Source organism: Jaculus jaculus, chromosome 6, assembly GCF_020740685.1.
Source record: "Jaculus jaculus isolate mJacJac1 chromosome 6, mJacJac1.mat.Y.cur, whole genome shotgun sequence".
Classification (NCBI taxonomy): domain Eukaryota; kingdom Metazoa; phylum Chordata; class Mammalia; order Rodentia; family Dipodidae; genus Jaculus; species Jaculus jaculus.
In genome coordinates this window covers 163,181,025-163,203,546 of record NC_059107.1, presented here as the reverse complement: position 1 = coordinate 163,203,546, position 22,522 = coordinate 163,181,025, and the positions used below count along the sequence as shown (strand labels likewise).

At 56.8% G+C, this 22,522-nt stretch overlaps 1 protein-coding gene across 1 annotated transcript in view; it reads right to left on the bottom strand.

Moving 5' to 3' along the window:
* Gramd4 (GRAM domain containing 4) overlaps positions 1-22,043 on the bottom strand; it is an 87,396-nt gene extending 65,353 nt beyond the window's left edge. The window contains exon 1 of the mRNA XM_045153181.1: positions 21,989-22,043. Within this exon, the coding sequence (XP_045009116.1) occupies positions 21,989-22,017 (29 nt within the window). The 5' untranslated portion in view covers positions 22,018-22,043. The remainder of the gene's footprint in view (positions 1-21,988) is intronic.
* Positions 22,044-22,522: the final 479 nt, after the last annotated feature.

Below are 22,522 nucleotides of genomic sequence, written 5' to 3'. Positions count from 1 at the left end.
AGTCCTCTGCAAGCCCTGCCTCCCAAACACACCCTTCCCAGGCCCTGCTGTGCACAGCACCCGCCCCCTCCCTGCAGGAGCCACACGAAGTGTCCTCCTGGAAGTCCTCTTGACTCCTGGTCCACAGGACCCTCTCCATCCCTAGTACGCAGCAGTCCTGAGCCACCGACGCTCATACATTTGTGTGGGCTCACACATGGTGCCCTCCCCCATGCCTGCTCTCCCGCAGCACACACCTGCCTGGGACCCCACATCCAGCACCTCCTCTCTTCTAGTGACGACTCCAGACTCCATCAGGAACTATCAGACCCACCACGGGGGGCTGCCCCTCACTGCCCCCACTCCAACCCATGGGGACAGCAGCAACTGTAACTCCGGAATGAAGGGCAGCCTTTTGGAAGGAGGACAAAGCAATCCAAGGGCCACAGAACGCAGCCGTCCTGGGAGGCCAAGGGGAGCAGCCCCAGGTAAAGCAGAGGGACACATAACAGAAAGGCCACCAGGTGGCGAGGACACTTGGGACCCCACGCAGCGCCCCGAGCTGCCCTCTGCCGCGGCCCTCTGCAGTGGGCTCTGGGAAGGCCCTGGATGATGACCCACCCCTGAGCCGCCCAAGGCCAACCCCGAGAACTGGTAATGATCCAGGGTGGCACTCTCTCAAGGGAGGGCCAGCCTTATTAAGTAACTTCAGAATTGTCAACTAAAACAGATCACTGTGAAGCGCGTTATGACTGAAGGGCAGGACACCTCTATAGAGCGCTGGCTATCACAGGACACCCAGGTTCACGAAGCTGCTGCCTTAGCGTCCCTGGGCTCCAAGCAAGCTGGGAGACAGAGACTGGTCAAGGGAAACAGGTCCATTGTTTAAAACCCTGGGAGAGAAAGACAGAAACCCAGGGTCAGAGAGATGGCTCGGTGGTTAACAGCACTTCTTGCACAAGCTTGAGGGACTGAAGGGGCCTGTGAGAGGGCTCAGGTTCAATCCCCCGGACCCACATAAACAGCTGGGCCTGGCCACACACATCATCAGTCCACAGGGGAGCAGAGAGCTAGCAGCCTGTGGAAAAAACAGCAAGCTCCAGGATCAGGAAGACTCTGGCTCCAAGAGGAGTAGAAGAAGGATGGAGCAAGGCATGTGCCATTCTGCTTGGGCGCTACAGGCAAGCACACCCTGCCACAGACAAGGGCATAAGTTGCCACACAGGCACACACAGGTGCAAGTACCACACACCCACACACACATCACTATACACAAGGAAAAAAAATAAAAATAAAAAGGAAGAGGCCTACTACGCCACCCCCCCCCCCCCAATTTGCCATGAGACAAAGGCCAGAATATCTGTAAACTGGGCTTGAGATAGGGTCACCAGGCCTTTCCTGAAGGAAAGAGGACCTGGACTCCAGGTTGCCTCCTCATCTCTCTGTTCTCTGTTACAGTGACAGTTTTCTTAAATATATTTATTTATTTAAGGGGGGGCAGAGCAAGAGAATGGGCAAGCCAGGGCCTCTTGCTACTGCACACAAACTCCAGACGCATGCACCATTTTGGGCTCCTGACTTTATGTGGGTGCTGGGGAATCAGAGCAGGGCCATCAGGTTCAAGTGCCTTTGGCCGCTGAGCCATCTCTGCAGTCACTGTCAGTGTGGCAGCGTGCTTTGTCCCCAGGTCCATTTCTTTGACTGATGTCCAGTCCATCTTCTCTGCGGGTTAGCATCACCTCCGCCTCCCGCGTGCCTGGGAAACACTGACTCTGTGAGTCCAACAGGTGACGGCCCGTAGCACAAGACAGTGCCACTCTTCACGCTCTCGGGTCCCACCAGGGCTTTGGCACGGTGAACAGCGAGCTGCCGAGACCACCGGGGTAACCCAGCTGGGGCTCACTAGCTCCCTCCCAACAGGAGCAGCACATGGGGAAGCCCTGGCTGTCACTCTGGCAAGGGCAACCGAAAAGAACCTTTGAGCGAGTGACATTATCTTGCTTTATGGGGCCATGGGGGTGGGAATGCCCAGAGCTGTCTCTGCACCCCACAGTGCATGACACGGCCCCCTGCACACACAGCCCCCAAGCTCCACAGAAGCGCTCCCCTGTGCTAACACAGGCCCCCAAGGCTCTACTTCCGGTGTGCTCAGGGTCCTCTCAGACTTGGGCCACCTCCTGACCTGGCCTCCTACCCACAGACCGGCCAGGCCTCCCCCAAACATCAAAGTATGCCGATGGCCAAGCCCGCACCCTCCATCACTTCCTGTCCCCAGCTTTTTCCCACACATACCTCCTCTACTTCACATCTCTGCTCCACTCAACTCCCCAGCCTAAAATCAATCTTATAGCTGACAAGGGTGGCACCTCAAAAAGACCTCTGAGTCCCCTGTCTCTGCCCACATAGCCGTGGGCTTAGCTTTCAGCTCAGGTTTCCATATCAGGTGTCCCTGCTCCCGGGCTCGGAGCTACACGGTGGTCACCTCACCACGGGATCCCCCTGCCTGATAATGGAGGGCCGCCACTGCCTGTGGAACGGCACCTGCTAGGACAGACCCCTCCCAACTCAACCCATGACCAGGACGTCTTACAAGGCAAGACCCAGCAACCTGCAGACCAAGAACCAGAGCTGTAAGCACACTCGAAAGCGAGGTGGGCTGCCAATGGAGGGCTCAGGCCGGGACCACCGGGCCACGTCCTGCAAGCTCCACAACACAAGCTGACAACTCTGCAACTCCGTTCCTTCTCCTTCCACCTCCTCCCACCCCCCAGCCCTCCCTCCCTCCTTCCAACAGCCATGTTCCCCAGCTCCACTAACCAGAGCAGCAAGACGGACCCAAAAGCATCTCACCAGAGAAAGGCGGCCACTGCCAAACCCTCATGGACTGAAGAAAAGAAGAGGCGGCTAATCAGACGGCCCCTTCTGCTGCGACAGGCAAGTCTGCAGGTAGATAAGGCGGGAAACGGAGCAGGCAGCAGCCAAAGCAGCCCTGACCTCGACCAGACATGTCCCAAGTACTAACTTCAGGTAGAAACTTCAGCTGTCTTTGTCCTAATTAACAACCGCCCCCCAAGAAAATCACCTAAAACAGGGAGGGGCACAGAGAGGGAGAGAGCTCTCCATGAAGACCCCCACTTACCACATTCTCTCCTGCCAAGGTCAGGGCTTCAGAGCATGTTCTCTCTGGGTAAACCCAAGCTCTGGGACACGGAGGCCAAGCTCCGCGAAGCAGCCTTGCTTGCTGGCAGGCCTCCTTCCAGAACCGCCCGGCCACTCCAAGGCTGTCTCTGCCCCCGGTGAGGTCTGGCCTGCTGCTCTGCCATCCAGCAGCTCAGGGCCCGGCTCCTTCCTGCTCTGGCCACACAGCCACTCTGCAGCCCTCCAGGCCAAGGGCCCAGAGCCCAAAGGTCGCGTCTCAATTCCCAGGGGAGGGCAGGACTCCAGAAAGCAGGCATGATGACCTGGCTGGGCCAGACAAACAGGTTCACGGCAACGTGGAGAAGGGAGGCGCCGGTCCTAGAGACAGATGGTGGCCGACTCCATCCAAGCTGTGGAGGCTGGAGGAGGGCGTCTCAGAGACCAGTCGGGGGAAAGTCCAGGATGACCAAGAAAAGAAAAACACCTGTAGGGCCTAATCTCTAATTTAGAAGAACAAAAATATTCCTTCCCGCCTGTCACGTGAGACAGGGAAACCCAAAGCTGGCCGGCACACACGCCCGGAAGCCCGCAAGCGCCAGTCACCACCCACAGAGGGGACAGGGATCAGGCCACGTCAGGCTTCACAATGTGCCGTGTCAATGACCCCACTGCAGCAGAACCAGGTGACACCTGTCATTGTACCACACGCGCAGCTGCAGAAACTGATGGCTGTCTGACTCAGAAATGCAAGCTGACCAGGTAAGACCACGCGTGGGCTGCCAGAGCCCGGCCCATGAACCTCCTCACAGGCGGCACCACACTGGAGCAGGCAATGTGCCCTCAAGGTCAGCGGAGGCAAAGGCAGCAGACAGAAGCTGCAGTCAGCTGGCCTCTGCCCTCCATCGCAGTACCAATCTGGGGCTGTGACAAACAACTGTGACAACGTGTCCACAGAGTGAACTTAGAGGGAAAACCCAGCATGCAGAGGCCCACCTTCCCTGGGCACAGTCCAGGGTCTGACCAGTGCCTCTCAGCATGGCCACCCCGCACTCTCTGCACAGCCCACAGATGGCTCCTGCCCATTCGCTGATGCCCAGGTCCTCAGCCCCTAGAAGACCGGATGGTGAGGAAGGGAAAGGGTGTTGGTTTTAAGACCAATGACCTGGAAGGTCCAGGTCCTACGTCAGCCCTGCACTCACCAGACAGGGTGGCCACTTTGGCCACTGGCCAGAACTTTATGGCTCTCTGCATGATCATATCTTAGTTCAGTGACTGGGCATAGCTAGTCCCCTGGTTTCTGGGAGGGGGCCACCAAAGTATAGGCAGGAAGAGAGTTTCCCACGGTTTTGCCCAGGACAGATCAGAGCTCCACAAGAGCCCCCTTTTCTCTTAAAATCTAGAATTCTCAGAGCTGGGAAGATGGCACAGTGAGTAATGTGTTTGCCACACAGCAAAATGACCTGAGTTCACAGCCCCAGAAGCCATGTAAACTCCAGGTGCAACAGAGTGACTGGGAAAGTGGAGACAGGAGGGTCCCTGGGACTTGCTGGTTAGTCCAGCAGAATCAGTGAGTGCTAGATTCAATTAGAGATCCTGTCTCTAAAAACAAGGTGGAGGCACTCAGGAGACTGAGGTAGGGGAGGATCAACTTGAGTTCAAGGCCCACCTGGGCAACAGAGGGAGTTACAGGTCAGCCTGAGATAATGAGACCCTGCCTCAAAGAAAAAAAGAAGTTGACAGCAATTAAGGAAGATGCCTGATGTCTGGTGCCTCCATACACACGCCCATGTGCCTTTATACACAAACATGCACGTACTCACTCACACACATGCACACTAGACACATTCATGGAAAAATAAGTCAAAGTTAAAAATTGAAAAGATTCTGGGGGCTGGAGAGAGATGGCTTGGTAGTGAAGGCACTTGCATGCAAAGCCTAAGGACTAAGGACATGTTTGACGCTCCAGATCCCGCATAAACCAGATGCACAAAGGTGACACAAGCACGCAAGATCACACATGCTCATAGGTGGCACATGAATCTGGAGTTTGACTATAGTGGCTGAGACCCTGGCACACCACCTCTCTCTCTCTCTCTCTCTCTCATGAAAATAAAAAAAAAAAACATTTAAAAGGTTCTATAATTTTCTGCCTTAGGACCTTGGCATCCCTGGTGACCACTGGTCCCAAACATCAGGCATCACCTCACTTTCCAGATACACAACCAGCCATGGACTCTAAGATGGGGGCCACACAAGTGGAGGGCCCCTTCCCCAGCAGCGTTAGCAGGGGAGTCACAGCCCAAGAAACCAGAGTGGGAAGCAGCATCCCCTGGAAAACAGCCAGACGGAAGCCCCCATGGTCAATCTCCTCACATGCCAAGAACACCCCACCAGCTCTGCGGAAGGCTGTGCCCTGGGCTCCACCTCTGGTAAGTTTCCCACCTCGCCCTGATGCTAAAGGAAGCTTCTTTCACGTACCCTCCCCTTGCATCACCTAGAGGACCCCCATCTCAGGAAAAGGTGAGAAGGACACTTCTCTAGGCCTGGTGCTGAAGAGTACGGATCCCTGCTTCCTCACAACTGGCTGTTCAGCCTAGCAGGCCAGCGCAGGAAATACTGAACAGACAGCAGGAATAACCCTGGGCCACACAGGGCAGGGAGCTTGTAAACCTGCCCGCTCCCTCCTAGCCTGATTCCCTGTGCTGCCCTTGCACGCCTGCATTTTGAGGCTCCAACTTTCCCCTCAAAAGGGAAAGTTCCCAGGAAGGTGCTGCCTCCGGAGGGACCAGATCAGACATGGTCTCCCACTCCATCCCAGGCCTCTTGCGGGACCACCTGTCTTAGGACCAGCTCCGCTTTTCCCCCAGGTATCTCCTGGGATCCTTGCCCTACCTAGAGCAACTCCCCAAGGTCCCTCCCCAGCCAGAGGGTGCCTCTTCCTCTGCCTAGAGCTCCAAGAAGCAGGAGCCTTCCCCATCCATCCATCTCTCTGCAACCCCTTGAGAGGAAACTAGTCAGACAGCCTTGTTATGAGGTAGGCAGCGAGGGAAGGGCCCAGAAGAGGGAACAGGAGAGACGTCACAGCATGGCTGCCTCAGCAGAAGGGGAGTTCAGCGCCTGATCCCGGCTCACCCAATCAGCTCTCTCTTGCCGCCTACTCGGGGGTGTTGACCTCTTCCCCATCCAGCCCCCTGAGCCCAGATCAATCAGCTCTCTCTCAGGCAGCCCACAACAATAAATTATAAATAGAGGTTTAGGGGGCGGTAACTTCCTCTACCTATTTCTTCTCCTGGGCTGCTTGAGTCTCCACGTCTGCATCTGGGGGACCCAACACTGGTAAGACCATGTCCTTCCCAGTAGCTGTCTGCCAGAGTAGGAAGGGACATTTCTTACCTATTTCCTTATTATCTTTTAGGTTTTTCTCTTCTTCTCCTTTTTTTCCCCAAGCTCTGGCCTTTTAAATCTCCCTGGGAAATTCCCTTTCATGTTTCTCTCCAGGCCCATGCTCAGCTCCTACATGGGCTCCCGGATCATGTGGGTGTATCCAGACCCTTCCCTTGGTTCACGGACCCCCTTGAGCACTCCTCACTCCTCTGAATAAATGTAATAGTCTATAATCTGTCCTCCTTGATCTATTTATTTCAATTCTTTGTTAAAAACATAAAAACCCAGGGCTTGGAGTTTAAGAACTGCCCCTAACCCCCCAAATCGCCATTACACCCTGGCCTGCCTGCCTTGTACCACCCCCCACAAGCAGTCCTGAGCATGCCCAGTTCCTTTACCTATGTGCTTCAGTACCTGCCTGGCTAGAGTGTTCTTCTCAACCTCCAACCACCTGTGTTCGCTGATCAGACCACACCTGCTGGTCCTTCTTCTGCACAAGGAAGAGAAACCCATGCCCCAAGCAGGGGGAAGGAGCACCAGCAGATACGAGGCTCTCTGGGCGAGCTGTGGTGGTAAAGACAGTGTGGCATGGCACCACCGAAGGCAAAGAGATGAGCACCGGGATGGGGGAGAGGGAGTCCTGGGCACTGGAGGCTGAGAGAACATGGGTGGACTGTGGGCATTATAAGGCCCTAGCTTTTGTTCCAAAGGCAAGCTCATGGGTAGGCAGTATATTAAAAATAACTCGATAAACACAAAGGAAGGCCATGCTGGACCAGCCTGGGAGTGGCTTGCCCTCTGAACCTGAGGTCCAGAACAGTCAAGAAGGAAGAGTTAGCCTGTTCCACCACTCCAGGCAAAGCGAGTTCAGCACCCCCTTCCCCAAGGGCATTCCCCAGTGGGCATGAAAGGATTTGCCACCTGCCCTGATCTCAGCCGGTATGAGGCAACTGAGAACTCTGGTTAAGTGGACAGAACCACACATCACCTTTCCTCATTTTGTTGACTCACTTTGAACGTCTCTGTGGAGATGGCCTGCAGCCGTTTCCCCTTTAACCTCAGGTCTGAGGAGGAGAAAGAACAGGCAGGCCAGGCGAAGGAAGGGCCAGCAATGGTTCTTACGGCCTCAAAGTTGGAATTAACAACAACAGGTCAGGAAGATTTGCCTTCTGGTGCTGGTAAAGAGAAAAGGCAGACGGATCAGATAACAGACGCAGCTACCTAAGTGGTCACGTTACTCTCAAGCACATGAGAAGAGGGCAGATAAAATCAATTCCCTTTATATTTTCATTCAAATGTTTCTTTTCAGAAAACCCACATGGAGCTATCTCTAAATTAGGTTATGTTGGTGAGCAAAAAATAATCACCAAGTAGGGTTTCTAACTTCTAATTATATAGAATTTAGGACAAAATATTCGTGGAAGTGATTCTGAAATACCTCATAAATAGGTCATAATAAACTTTTTTATTGCTAAAATTCTTCACACCCAATGCAACAGTCAATTTCTAGGCATGGAAGGACTGGCCACAAGGCAAGAAGCCAGCAGCGCCCCTCAGGGACCAGGGTGTCCTGCAAATGTGGGGCCTGGTGATGTGCTAGAGTAGTTTTTTGAAAGCCAACCACAGGACGAGCCCCCGTCTGTGTGAACCAGAGGCTCCCCGGGCACAAGCCGTCAGACGGCGGATGCCAGCCGCGGGCGGACGCGCGGGGCCCGGCGCTGCGCGGCGCTCTGAATCAGCGGGCACTGCGCTGCACTGTTTCAGTCCTACAATTAAGTAGTCAATTATTAAAAAATACACCCTTGCCTACCTTGAAGGAACAACACTTATTTGTCAATTAAGTGAGCGGGGGTTGGGGAGGTTGACCTGCCTAGTTGCCCTGGCAATGGGACCCTACAGAGACTGCACCCCGCCTGTTACACAGTTCAGTTGAGCCCCAGCAACCCTGCTGATCCAGGCCTTGGGGACATTATTGGCACTCAGGTGACTGACACCGACGGGCTCTCCTCAGACACACTGGTGCCCTCGCTGTCTGTGCCAGGCCCTAAGCCAGAGACAGAAGGATGGGGCTGGCTCCTGCCTCTGTGGAGCCCACTGCTGGGGAAGGCGTGGCATCCTAGCCAGCCGTTAGGATAGGGCTGCTGTCCTGTTACTGCCCTTGACATCTCTGACTGTCCCTAGCTAACTGAGGAGAAGGAATGGGACGTGGGGAGGAATGAACAGACCCTCCCAAGGGACAGAACCCACAGCTGTCGGCACCCGTCGTGAAGCCTGAATAGACCAGGTGGAAGTCAGTGCCGGCCCTCTGCCCCAGGTCATGTCTGCACGAGAGCCTCTCCTGGCCTCCCCTCCACAGTGAGGGCTGCTGGAGGCTCTTGAGAAGCCATGTGGACAGTGCCTGCCCAGCAGTGACCTCAGCTGCTGCCCATCAGACTGAGCAGAGGGGTGGGGCTCTCAGCACTGGCAGTCAGTGCCCACTGGAACACTTGGCTGACACAGCAGTAGCAAGAATTCAGAGGTGACAGTCCAGCACTGGATCCCAGGGAGCAGAGGACACATGCTGGGAAGGGCAGCACCCTCGGGGACCATCCCAGGGCTTTGGCCTCCGTGGCCTCGGTGCGAGTCTGCACCCTGTGCTGTGGGCCTTACCATCCCGCTGACATTCCCAGCAGCCCGGCCTCTCCGCCGCAGCTGCTGGCACCCACTTAGCCTCAGCCCTGGGATTTCCCCTCTGCCTCACAAGCAGACCATCAAAGCAAGGCGGGTCATGAGCAGACACAGGGACTGGGACACCTGTGGCAGGCAGCAAGCAGGACCTGATTACACATGGACACACACTGGAGGAGGGCCACCTCCCTGGACGAGTCCTTGCCCACCCCCAAGTTCCCAGCTCTCTGCCACAGACCAGGTTTTCTCCAGTTCTAGAGGACACACAGATGCTGCATGAGAAGGCGCCACACTAAGCACTACCTCTCAGCCTCTAAGAACCCATCCCAGGAAGAATCATGACCAGGAGGGCCGTGTGCCCGGACACACCCAGCTAGGCTCCCACCGTCTCTGGAAGGAAGCATGGTGGGAAACACTCACCCACCCAGAGTCTCATGCAGATACCAAGTTGTCTGTCCTTCCACGGCTCATGTCCAGGCCAGCAGTGGGAGCACACACTGAAGAAGTGCCAGCCTCCCAGCTTTCTGGTGGTGTGTCCTTGGAGGAGACACCTCGCTTCTGTGAGTCAGTCTCGCTAGCACTGAGGCCATTAGCTGGGACAGCAGGGTCTCCCCAACAACACACACACCATGACACGTGCGGGGAAGTGTCATGGCAGGGGCTGGGAAGACAGCTGGCAGTCTGGCAGTCGGTCTGCCACGTAGAAGTTGTCCCCTGGGACCCTCACCAGGGTTGTGGGGGGACCAGAGGTTCAGGCAGATACGGGACTCTTAAGGGTGGAGGGCGTCTCCAAGAAGACTGGGAGAGGACCATGGGAAGGCACAGAGGCCAGCCCACGAGGCCTGTGCTCAGGACTAAGTGAGTAAGATGGCACTGAGCTTTAGAAACATAAACCAGAGAGCACTGTGGGGTGACGGTGGTGTGGGCCCTGCCACCAGACAAGCCAGGACTCCTCCAATGCCCACTTCCTCCTCTGCAGTATGGTGACCACTTGGTCACATCCATAAAGACCACATGGTCTTTATGGAGGATGGCAACCACTCCCACACATCTCCTAATGGCGACCTTGTGTCGTTGTTCTGAAAATGAAGCCACCCACTCACCATCCTCCTGGGGTAGTGTGAGCCAGCCTTCCCTGAGCCCCTCAGCCCAGAGCTCACAGCGCCATCCTCCCTTGGACCACCGTTCAGGGCTTCTCAACACCCGCAGCCAGCCCTAGCATTCAGGGCTCCCTGCATGTCCAGGGCAATCCTCAAATCTAGGACTTGCTTCCTTTATGGCAGATCTGGGGCTTTGAGAGACGGTAGCTTGAGGACATGAAAAGGTCTCCAGCTTTGGAAGGACCCCGCCCTGGGGCACTAGTGGGAGTCTTCCTCCGTCCACAGGCTACACCAGTGCTTGAGACCCACCATGCACAGCCTGACGGCTAATGGCTGTGGTCACTACTGGATGGGCACTTTCCACATGGCATCTCAAGAGCTTCCAGCACTCCCTCACATTGGAGGAGAGGGCTCAGAGAGGCTCTGTCACCAGCTCTATGACAAGACCTGGCTTTAACACTAGCCAGCATGGACCAGTAGGTTCTGCCCCGCCCCCTCCATTTCCAATACACACAGGCTGTTCCTCACACTTCACATGACCCCGAAGGCCGGGCTCGAGTGACACAGGTGTGAGGCTGAACAGGGCTTCACTACTATAGAAGCAAGATGGCAGGGGACTGGTGTGCCTGAAGCAGATCTGGGCAAAAGACCAGAGGAAGGACAGGAAGCCCGCAACTCTGAGGACCCCAACAACCTAGGCCCACCTTCAGAGGACCACTCCTGCAAGCGCAGAGGCTACGTGGCTGCAGGAGGTCAGCTGGGCCTTCAACATCGTGGCTGGGCAGGGCCTAGCTTCCCTTTTCCTGCTGGGGTCGCAGCCAGCCAGCTCTGTGCCACAGATACCAGTAGGAACAGGGCACTGGCCCATGGTCATCCTGAGCCAGCCAGCCTGTCCCTCATTCATACAGCCATGCTGGCCTTTCCTTCCATAGTGCTGGCCCGCAAGCCTCCCCAACCCTGAAAGATAACAGCTACCCAAGGAACCTGTCACTGGGGGTCTCACTGGTCCTAGGCAGGTGGTGGCAGGGGAGGCCATGATGAGCACCCAGACCCCAGATCTATTCCTCCGTGCGGCATACCCCTCCAGCAACAGATGGGGCTGCAGGGGCTGGTCCCCAGTGCTGGCCTACCCTGTGACTCTTAATTCTAGATGTCCGTCTCAGACAGGATGTTCAAGATGATCCGGGCCAAGTCCAGCATAAACGACTAGATGCCACTCACTCCAGTCCCCTCCTGATCAGGCCTTGGTCCTTTGCCCCTGGGCCACCAATCCAGTGAGGTTCCCAGCAGGGAGAGGCCCACAGCAGGCTCAGAGCTGCGGCGCGGAGAGCCCGGAGCCCACCCTCGGTGGCCATCTTCCCGGGGCTCCACCCTGGCACAGCGGGCGGGCGGGCGGGCGCTGACTCATGCTCCACTTCCTCTCCACAAAACCAACACCGAGCATGAGGCCCCCGTGGACCACCCCCACAGTTGGCAGCAGTCCCTGAGGACCAGCAACGGCCACTAGAATGTCACTCCCTTAAATTCTCCCTCCAGGCCCAGCACAGCATCCACCCCCACCATCTCTTCCTCTTCCCTCTTTCCACCACCTTCCCTTGTTGCCTCCCTCCCTCCCTCTTTCTCAACCTTCTGATGGAATCTCAACATGATTCACACACACCCCCTGCATTCTTTGGCAGGCTTCTGAACAAAATGTCACCTTCCTTCTCGATCCAGGATTTGCAACACATGTCTGTACTATGTTCCTCCAGGCTGGGCTACCACTGACCCTGACCCCTGTTCCGCCCTCTCTCATCCCTGAGGGTCTGACTGGCACCCTGCTGGAGAATGCCACGCTACTGCCTACCACCCTTCTCCCTCCCTCCCTTTCTTTCTATCTATCAGACCCCTGGTTGTGCCCTCTAGATTGAACAGGAGAGGCAGGCTGCAGACCCGAGCCACTGGAGCCAGTGCGTTCCAAGGAAGCTCTCTAGGACACAGAGAGCCCAGCCTCCTGCTCTGCGCTGGGGGGGGAGGGGGAGCGAGAGTCAGTCTAGACACCGGGGTTGTCAGCGGGCCTCCCCACTCTGCCCAAAGACACTCGAACCTCACAGTACCATTTGTTGGAGGACTTGCGAAATGACTACATACTTTGCTATTCCCTGAAGTGACTGGGGACAAAAGAACCCCAGATCCTGCCCCCTCACAGACCAACAGGGTCACACACTTGGCTGAGAGCTGCTCCGAGGTGCGAACCCAACCCATCCTGGTAGGATTTTATGCACAATAAGAGCAACCGGGCACCGAGCAAGCCAGCACACCACCAGGCTGTGACCTTTGTGGCCACTCCTTGGGGAGCTAGCTGGCCCAGGCCTTTTTTTTTAGTGACATTGGAGGGGTGTGTGTGTGTGTTGCTGTTTAGAGGCCTGAACCCCAGGGCCTCATACATGCTAGGCAAAGCCCAGGCTATACAAAAACATGAGATCCTCCTGCCTCTATCTCCTGAGACCCACCAGGCTACGTGTCCTTTAAGGACTCATGTAACTCTGGAGTTTTACATGTCAAGCTGTCTCCCCCAGGGGCCAGTGGCAGGGTGCTTTCCCGATGCCGTGGGTCCATGGGCTTTGGCTAAGCTACAGGATGGAGGAGCACACGCCTTCACCATCACGGCCACTGGTACGGCTTTCTCAAGCTAGAGGCGGGCGCCCTACTCTGCGCACCCAGGCGGTCACCAGGAACCCGGGCAGTGCGGTCACGAGCTCCTCTGGCAGCACACAGGAGGGCGGCCGCACAAACTCCCCTCGCCAGACAGCAGCCCAGCTAGGGCTCAGGGAAGCCAGGCGGCAAGCCTCCAGCAGCCTGGCCCCAGACAGGTTGTGGACAGGTGGGGCTGCCCCTTCTGCTCCCCGTGGATGGGCCTGTTTGGAAGGCAGCATGCAGCTCAGGGCAGGAAGGCTCACAAATAGCCTGTTTTGGGTCTCAAGCTGGACACAACTGGCCCCCTTTCTATACCCATTGGCTCCGGGTTGGCTCCACTAGCTTCCTGAGGCATACCCCACAGGACCAGGGGAACATAGGAGCGACGGGAGGCCCAGGCCCCATCACAGAGCATGCAGCCACGAGATGCCCTGGGACTAAATGTCCAATAGCGCCGTGACACCCTGAGCCTGGAAGAAATGAGCATTTGCTGGCTAGATCTCCAGAAGCCAGTGACAGAAGCTGGTCTTAACATCGGACCTCACGAGCCACAGGGAGCAGGCATGTGGTCCAAGGCCAGCTGCCTCTGTGCCCTTCTCTTAGCCCCATGGGTTCAGAGCCTGTCCCACACCAGTCAGGGTCTCTCTTGAGCTGCCCATCAAGCCAGGCCTCCCTTCCACAGGCGCCCCAAAGACAGCGGAGACACTCAGCATTGTCCATACTTAGTACAGAGCAGGTCCTTGGTACACATGTGCTCAGACACGTGCAGGTAAGCCGGGGTCTTCGGGGTGGGGGCCCTCTCGCCACAGCAGAACTTAACCCAACAAAAACAACAGCGCAAGATGCTCCTCTTGAATTCCAAAAAGCCTGCACAGAAAATGGCAGTGTCCCTGCCCATGACTGTGGACGGCACAGACCAAAAGCCCCTGCCCTCCATCCTTGCCATGGCCGTTGGGGATTGGATTGGAACCTACCTGGGGACACTCTGGGCTCTGTCTACGTCACAAAGTGAACAGAGGCCTAGCCACTGAGCCACCCGCCCACCCGCCCTGAGCCCAGCCTAGTGCCTTCCCAGCACGCTGCCTCACTTCAGCTGAGGGACCAAAGCACAAAGGAGAGGTGTCACCCCAGTGCTTCCTGAACCTGCCTTCTGAAATGCCAACCTAGTATACCCTCACCCCATCTCAGGTTCCACACAGGAACTGAGTACCCACTTTCCCCTCACCTACCCTTCCACCAGGCCCCCAGGCCCGTGCACCCAGTTTACCTGCTACCTGCAAGATTCCTGTCTAAAGAAACCCCATGAAAAAGGCCTCCTGGAGAGGGGACACACAGCCCAGGTAGCAGCTGCTGAGGCCTGCACAGCTGGGCAGGACAACGGCTGCCATCAAATCCACAAACAGAGCCAAGAGGTAGAGGCCACGTCAGCAGAAACGGAGCAGCCGTCCTGATCCCTCTTCCTGCCATGAACGGCACGGTGCGTTGTGTGGCACCGCTCACGTGACAGGCACGGTGTCTTCGCTGTTCAGAGAACAATTCCAAGGCTGCTCCGGCTGCAGCGGCAAGTTGAGAGGCAGAGAAGAGACGGGCCAGCCGGGATCAGAGTCAGAGTTCCAAGACAGAACTCCACGACAGCCTTCTGACAGCCCTTCTCCCGCCTGATGAAGCCAGGCCACTGGGGCTCCTTCGAGGCCGGGCCCCACCCTTGAGTTTCAAAGGGATGCCCCAGCCTGTGATCATCCCACAGCCAGACTGGCAAACACAGCAGGGAAGTCCCTGGCTCCTCAGTCTCCCAGATTTCTTCTCTCTCCTGTCCCATCACCAGTCACAGAAGTGTTGCTTGGGAGGCAGCCGGCCCTCCCCAGGGCCTGCAGGCCAGCTGGGCACACCCACGGCACGGGCCAGGGTGCTGAAGCTCTTCTGGAGGACTGCAGGACAGCAGTTCGGATCCCACAGGGCGGACACTGGCAGGAAAGGCTGAGTCACACAGGTGACTAAGGGAGGGGACTGGGCTCCACACTGCTGGGATGGAAATGTATCCATCCATAAGTGGAAGAGACCAGAACTGTCCATGGGGTGACGGGACTGGAGCTGGTCATTCATCTTGTGAACACGCAAGAGCACCGGGTCACAGTGTATGCGTACATTTCTTGCTGAGTTACTAGCACCCACATACCCAGATCTGGGTTCTGATATCCGTTTCCAATAGAAAGAATCAAGGCTCCTTAGAGAAGTGGCAGACACTGGGACTGAAGTTTACATGTCCTTGTGGGCCGGAGGACATCACGATGCTTAGACACAGGGATGGGGCGTCTAGGGGGCCCAGGGTCTGAAGCAGAGCAATGAAGCGATGAAATACCTGAGGCAGAATTGGACAGTAGCCCAAAGTTTAACATATGTACCCACGAGTCCACACTAACGTATGGTATCCCAAAGCTTAACATGCGTACCCACGAGCCCACACTAACAGAAGTCAATGAGTAAATGGATAAGTGCTGGTGAAGAGACCATCCTCCTATCCATACAGAATGCCCAATAACTCAGCTACTCAGCTCAGGAGCAGCACAGATCCCCCTCACGAGCTATGGACTGCCAGTGACTTCCTTCCGAAGAGAAGAGCCGAAGGGCCTTGGCAGTGGGACATCACACCAACACAACGCGGGCAGGGCGCTGACTTCACACCAGCAACGGAGTCAGTTACCGAAGGTTCCCAGAGAGTGAGAACACTGGTCCTTCCTAAACCTGTCACCCAGATAGGTGAGAGACAAACATGCGACACCCAACTCCAAGAGAGGAATTCCAAGTGTCCCAACACAGGCTCGACAGTCACTGGGGCTCTCCCAGCAAGAAGTCTGACAGCCAGGCGTGGTGCACATGCCTTTAATCCTAGCACTTGGGAGGAAGATATATATATGTGACATTACATATTGGGAATTTGGCAAAATAAGAAAAGAACTTTAAGAAGGAATCCAGTAGGCTGGGCACAGTGGTACATGCCTTTAATCCCAGCACTTGGGAGGCAGAGGTAGGAGGATTGCCATGAGTTTGAGGCCATCCTCACAGTATGGAGTGAATTGCAGGTCAGCCTAAACTACAGTGAGACCCCCAACCTCGAATAAAAAAAGAAAGAAAATAAAAAGAGGTCTGACATACTGTCACCGTCTGACAAGTAACAACTAGACCCGTGACCCTGAATGGGATCCTGGGACAAAAGATTTTAGGTCAAAATGACGGAAACTTGATAAACATGGGTTTCTGTGACAGCCGTGGGTGACCCACACCAGCTTAAGACATGAGCTATAAAACAAAGCATGGTGGCTTATGCCTATAATCCCAGCATTCGGGATTCTGAGGTAGGAGGACTGCTGAATTCAAGGCCCAGCCTGGAAACACTCTCAAATTAGACTGTGGTAATGGCTATGCATCCTGTAGGCTGCAAATGTACTGCAAGGCAGCGAGACATCCATGAAAGGGTGGGCAGCATCTCAAGACAGATATGTATAAACAAACAGAGAGGGGGCTGGAGAGGTGGCTCAGCGGTTAAGGCGCTTGCCTGCAAAGCCTAAGGACTCAGGTTTGATTCCCCAGAATCCACGTGAGCCAGATGCACAAGGTGGTGCATGCGTCTATAGAGTTTGTTTGTAGTGGCTAGAGGTCCTGATGCACCCGTTCTCTCTCTCTCCTCTATCTGCTTCTTTCTCTCTGTCAAACAAATAAATATTTTTTAAAAAAAGAACAGAGGGCTGGAGAGATGGATCAGCAGTGAAGGCACTTGCCTGCAATGCCTAACAACCTGGGTTCAATTCCCCAAAAGCCAGAAGCACAAAGCATGCAGCTGGAGTTCTGAATTCTTTTGCAGTGGCTGGAGGCCCTGGCACGCCCATTCTCTCTGCCTTTCTGTTTCTTCTCTCTCTTTCCTTGCAAATAAATAAATATTTTTTTTAAAAAGAAAAAAGAACAACTAGGGAGATGGTTCAGAGAACAAAGCACAAGCATGAGGACTGCAGTTCAAATCCCAAGAACCCACATAAAACCAGGGGCAGCAGTGCGCATCTGTAACCCAGCATTCCCACAGGGAGTTTTGAGGCAGAGACAGGAGCAACCCTGGGCTAGCTAGCATGTCACTGGAGGCAGCTCTGGATACAAGGGAAAAGGTGCTTACAGGTGTGGAGGGCCCACCTTCTGGAAGGGGGGAAACAGACAGGGAAGGAGACATGGCGTCTGCAGGAACATGAAAGCAGGGAGGACAAAGGTGGGTGCTCACAGGAGGGGCAAACCCGGGGCCTTGAACAGAGACACAGAAGTCTGCCACTGAGGATGGCCTAGGAGGGTGGGTGGGGCTGGTAATGGGAGGTGGCACCAGTCAGGGAGGGTGGGGTGTGGTCCCAGTACCACCCTTGCACTGCACGCCCTGAGTGTCCATTCCATACTGCCCAAACTGTGGTGGTCTGAATTAGATATCCTCCACTAATGCGTTCTGAATACCGACAGAAGTTTGGGAGGCGGAGCCTTACTGGAGATGCGTTGTGGGGAGGGGGGCTTGGGGCTGCCACAGCCACCTCCGCCTTGCCAGAGTTAGGCTCTCTCTTGCCGCTGGTAGACGTGATGTCCAGCCTCTGCCTGCGCCATGCTTTCCCCTGCCACCATGGTACCTCCCCTCACGACAATAAGCCAAAACAGTCCTTCCCTCCCATTTGCTGTTGGTCACGTGTTTTTCCCAGCAATGGGAAGGTAACTGCAACACAGCCCTACCCACAGGGGTGGACAGGTTCAGAGGTCCGTCCCGCCAACTTCCCAGGAACCAGCCTGGAGTGGCTCAGTGTCTTCTCCGGCCTCGAGTGCTCTGGACAGCCTCCAGGTTTGTCTGATTTCTTCTCTTTAGCCCAACTTCAGTGGCACTGGGGGTCTCGGTAGAGTACCCTTACCTCCAGATCCAAGGAACTAGTAAGCCCCCTGGGCACAGTGCTACAGTGCCCAGAGACCTCACACTCTGCAAGCTGCACAGAGGACAGCCACTCAGCAGCTGGTGACAGGTGCTATCCCAGAAGCCTTCACTCCTAGGCCCCCCTACTGCTCCCTCAATCCCAGATGAAGCCCACACGGGGGGGGGGGGGGGGAGGGGATGGAGCAGCTCTCAGCAGGCTTCCTTACCAGGGATGTGGCAGCCAAACCTCTGCACCAGCGGCATGGCCTTCCTGTGGGAGGCAATGTGGATACAGCCACCACAAGCCAGGGGCCAGCTATCAGGCTCTGACTTCTGTTCCTAGGCCAAGGCTCTACCTGCTTCACAGGTGGCACAGAGAAGCTAAGCACACCCCAAAAACACAGTACAACACAGGGGCGTTCTCCACGTGACCACCTCTGTGCACAGGGCCTGGACAGGAGCACAGCCCACTGGCACAGGCTGAGCTCTCCCATGAGCAAGCCTGTGTCTCCAGAGGGTTCCCACAATGCTGTTGGGGCTCCCTTGCTGTGAGATGCAGCCTACTATGGTCACAAAGACAAATCATGTGAAGTGCTCAGATTCCCACCAGGCCCTGTGAGAGACACTGCCACGTCTTGCTGTCCCTGCACACTTGACAGGCCCAGGGAGCACACTGCACCTCTAACTCGGCGGAGCTTTCCAGATTACTAGAGGGTGGTAAGGCTGCAATGGCCACAGCCACAACTCAAGTTCAAATCCCAGCTCTGCCATTAACTAGCCAGCACTCGTGTAAGCTGTGCCCTTCTCTGTGCCTCAGTTTCTTCATAAGGAGAGTGGGGTGAAAGTGCAAAGTGAGGATTGGCAAGGCAGTACAATGTGCACTGTGTAAACTGAGTGATTTCTCTTACTATACTACAGATTTTCTTTTTTTTTTTTTGATCAGCCAATATTTCCTGTCTTCCTGTGTAACCGCAGGGGACTTTAATCACGGGGCTTAAGCATAATCACAACCCTGGTTATAACTCAAGTGCCAAATAGTCTTAACAATGGCCTTTAGATGTCAAGCATCATTAGTGGTGACTTACAACCCAAAGTCCCCTCCCAGGCCTTCAATACAGGCCACACGCAGACACCCCAGGGGAAAAGAACAAAGTTTTCTTCAATTAGGGAAGTCAGAGAAGTCAACACGCCTTGCTTTACAAGGGCATTTCTCCACCAGCCACAGGCTCGGAGCAGGTGCAGCCACCCTGAGCCCCACCCTCCTGGGCTGGGCAGGGCCTCCACCTCACCCAGTCACCTTCAGGAGCTCAGGCCTCCTCCCACACTGGCTGTAGAGAACCGGACGCTCATCTCCTTTACAAGACTGCTGGTTAACTTCTGCCAGGTGACAGAACAGGAAGCCACCACTCTGCCAGCCAGAGCCAAGGAGGAAGCAACCCTGAAGCCAGTGGAATCAAAGAGCCCCAGGCCAGCTCACAAGGCCTTCTGAAGGCCATGTGAGTGGTCAAACTGGCCTCCCAGGAGATGGCCACCCTGGGGCCAGGGAAAGGGGAGCTGCCTCGCAGCAAGTTCATCTGCATTTGCCTGTTCCTCGCTTTGCCTGGCCCGCATCTTCTCTCTGGATTCATTATTAATGTGTCCCTGAGGAGGACACGCTGACACGCACTGCCCCGGCAGCCACCTGCACCAGCAGCCCACAGACACGACTGACTTCTGCTGACCGGCTGCGCCCTCCAGCCTGCCTTGAGGGAACTCGGAGGTTACCTCTGCCACACAGCCAGTGACACCCTCTCCCTCAAACGGCCTGTGGCACCTTGCTCTCACAGCCAGCAGGCAGGCCGTCCCATCCTGACACACAAACCCGCAGTGGAGAGGCCAGAGGTCCACGGCAGGGGGACCTGCCCACCTCCCAGAGACGGGGAGTGGCCTTCAGACAAAAGCTCCAGAATGTACACCCCAATCTTTTCAAAAGGACTCCATAAATCCAGCTTCCAGAGGGAACTGCCAATGGCAGAGCAAGGAAAACTGGCTTCCACATGCCTCTAGGGTGGGCAAGGATAATGGAGGGCACAGTTGCTATCATGGGTCCCACTGTGGGACGTCAGTCCCCCAGGAACCCTGGACATGGATTCCATCCAGATGTGCCAGAGCCAGCACTGGTGTTACTGGAACATCCCTGCTGTGGTCTCCTGACAGAAAGCTCGGCGGTGGGGAACTCCAGCGCTGGCAGGAGAGTCTCACAGACTCTAAAAACACTCTGCTTCCATTGTGTCCAGGCACTGTAATGTGCAACAGAAATGGTGATCCCGGAAACAGGTCTGATTCTCCTTCCAGCCAGAAAGAACTAGAATGGTAGAGGCCACTGCTACTGGCACTGACAATGGTGGCCACGCTGTCCCGTGGCACCACTTCAGGCTCAACTCCACAGATAAGAGATGGGGCCGAGGGGGCTTAACTTCCTTCCTGGGTAGAAGGCGTGAATAAACAGGCACCCAGGCTGTGTCAAAACAAACCTCAACTTTGATGCTTTCCCATGCTGTTTCCAGGAAATGGTCTCCAGTATACATGCACACAGACATCACACGGACCGACAGGGACAGCCACGGTCCCCAGCATCAGTCGCTAAGGAAGGATGGGCAGGGCAGAGAGATGGTGGCCCGCCGAGGATGACCCCAAGGCACCCACCTCTTAATCATCATGACCACAGCCAACCCCAACACCCCTAGTGGAGTCCAGCAACGTCCGGGTGGTGACAGTAGACGCTCACTGTCCCTGCTCTGGGGTCAAAGAATGAAACATGCCGTCATCTCCAGGACCAAGGCACAGGGGCTCTCAGGCGAAGACCAGCAAACGTACTGGCTGATGCCTCCCTGAGTGGAGGAGGGGGTCCCACCTAGTGACTGCGGGATGTGGTTTCATCGACAACTGAAACACCTGCAGCCTCCCTGGGCCAGACTGTATGTCCTCAAGTGGGCCCAGGGAACAGGTGGGGCAGTGACAGGGAAACCAGAGAAAATTCTTCAGAGCTCTGCAGGTCAGCCATGGTCACTTGCCCTGACCCCTGGCCAGTGGGCACCTGTATCACCTCATTTAATCCCCTCATGGGCTCCATCCCCACTCCCTGCTCAGGAAACTGAGGCAAGGGTTATACCTCACCGCCGTGCCCAAGGTCACAAAGCAGGTGTGCGAGAAAGGCACCTTTCCAACTGCCCTCTGGTCCTGACTGAGCCCTGATCACACCTTCCTCCTGGGCCTGGGCCTAAGGCTCACCCCTCTGCCCACCCCAGCTTGGGCAGGCTGGAACTAGGTAGTTCAGAACCTGAATTTCCTAACCCACACGGAACCAGGCGGTAAGGGAACCCCACCCTGCAAAAGGTCCCCCCACACTGAATCTCTCCTGCGTCTAGAAATGGAGGTGCCACAGGGTGGACTAACTCTGGAGTGGCGCCCATTCAGGTGTCTGGCTCCAGGGGCCTGCTGCTGCTACTGCTGCTGCTGCTCCTCCTCCTCGGGTGACCGGCCCGGCAGGGACAGGCTGCCTCTCCCGCCGCCGCCACTCCTCGGGCCCCTCAGCACCGCTCAGCGGGGCGAGTCCAGTGGACAGGTGAGGAGGCCTTTGGCCAAGGGCCGCCTCACCGCATCCCCGCGCGCACAGGCCTAGGTTCCAACCCAGTGTCGACTGTCCCCAGCAGAGCCCCGAGGAGGGTAGCCACAGAGAGAGTAGGGTGCAGGGAGGGGCACAGGCAACACACAACTTTTGGCCAGGTCATGCCTGGGGTCACACGGACCCTGGGGTGCCCTTCTCCTCTGCTGTCCAGCCGCTCCCGCCCGCCAGCCAAGAGTGGGTCAGTAGGACGACAGGCGCTCCGTGCCCCTAGCGGCCTAGCCTCGGTACCACCCCCCAGCCAAATGACGCTCCCCGCGGCCTGGGCCCTGCGCCCCAGCGACGTGTCCCTCTCGCCCGGCAGGACCAGGGCCAGGCGTAGCCAGCGCCCGGCGCGCGTGTGTGTGCGGACGGGACCCCGGGTCTGCAGGCGACGGGGCGCACCGGCCCCGGCACGGAGCGCGGCGATCGCGGGGGTCCGGGGTCCGGGCGGGGGTCCGCGCGCGCGCCGCTTACCCTGCGCGGAGATCGGGGCCAACTCTCATCCACCCGCCGCCGCGGCGCCGCCCTCGCCGGCCAGCCGGCCGCGCTGCACCTGCCGCCCGCCCGGGAGCCCAGCGGCGCCGGGGAGCGGGCACGAGGCGCCCCCGCGGGTCCCGGCCACGAGCGCGGAGGCGGCGGCGCCGGGTCGCGCGCACGCGTGTCCCCGCCACCCGCCGGCCGGCCGCGCGCTCCCGGCCCGGCCTGCGCAGCCGCAGTCCCGCCCACCGGCCCGCGGGGGCGCGCCAGAGCCCGGTCACGCGGCGCCGCCTTTGTTTGGGTGACCCACGTGGGTCCTCGCCGTCCGCACCCACGCGCACGCGCGGACGGACACCGCCGCGCACAAGCACGCACGCCGCTGTCACCGCGCGCCGGGTGTGTGCGCCTGGTCGGTTGACCGTGCATCTAGTGACCACTGCCCGGCTGTGCGCACTGCCTCCCTCTGCCCATCCCCCGGTACCCAGTTGGGTACTGACGCCCAACGCACATTTCTAATCTCACCTACGCCAA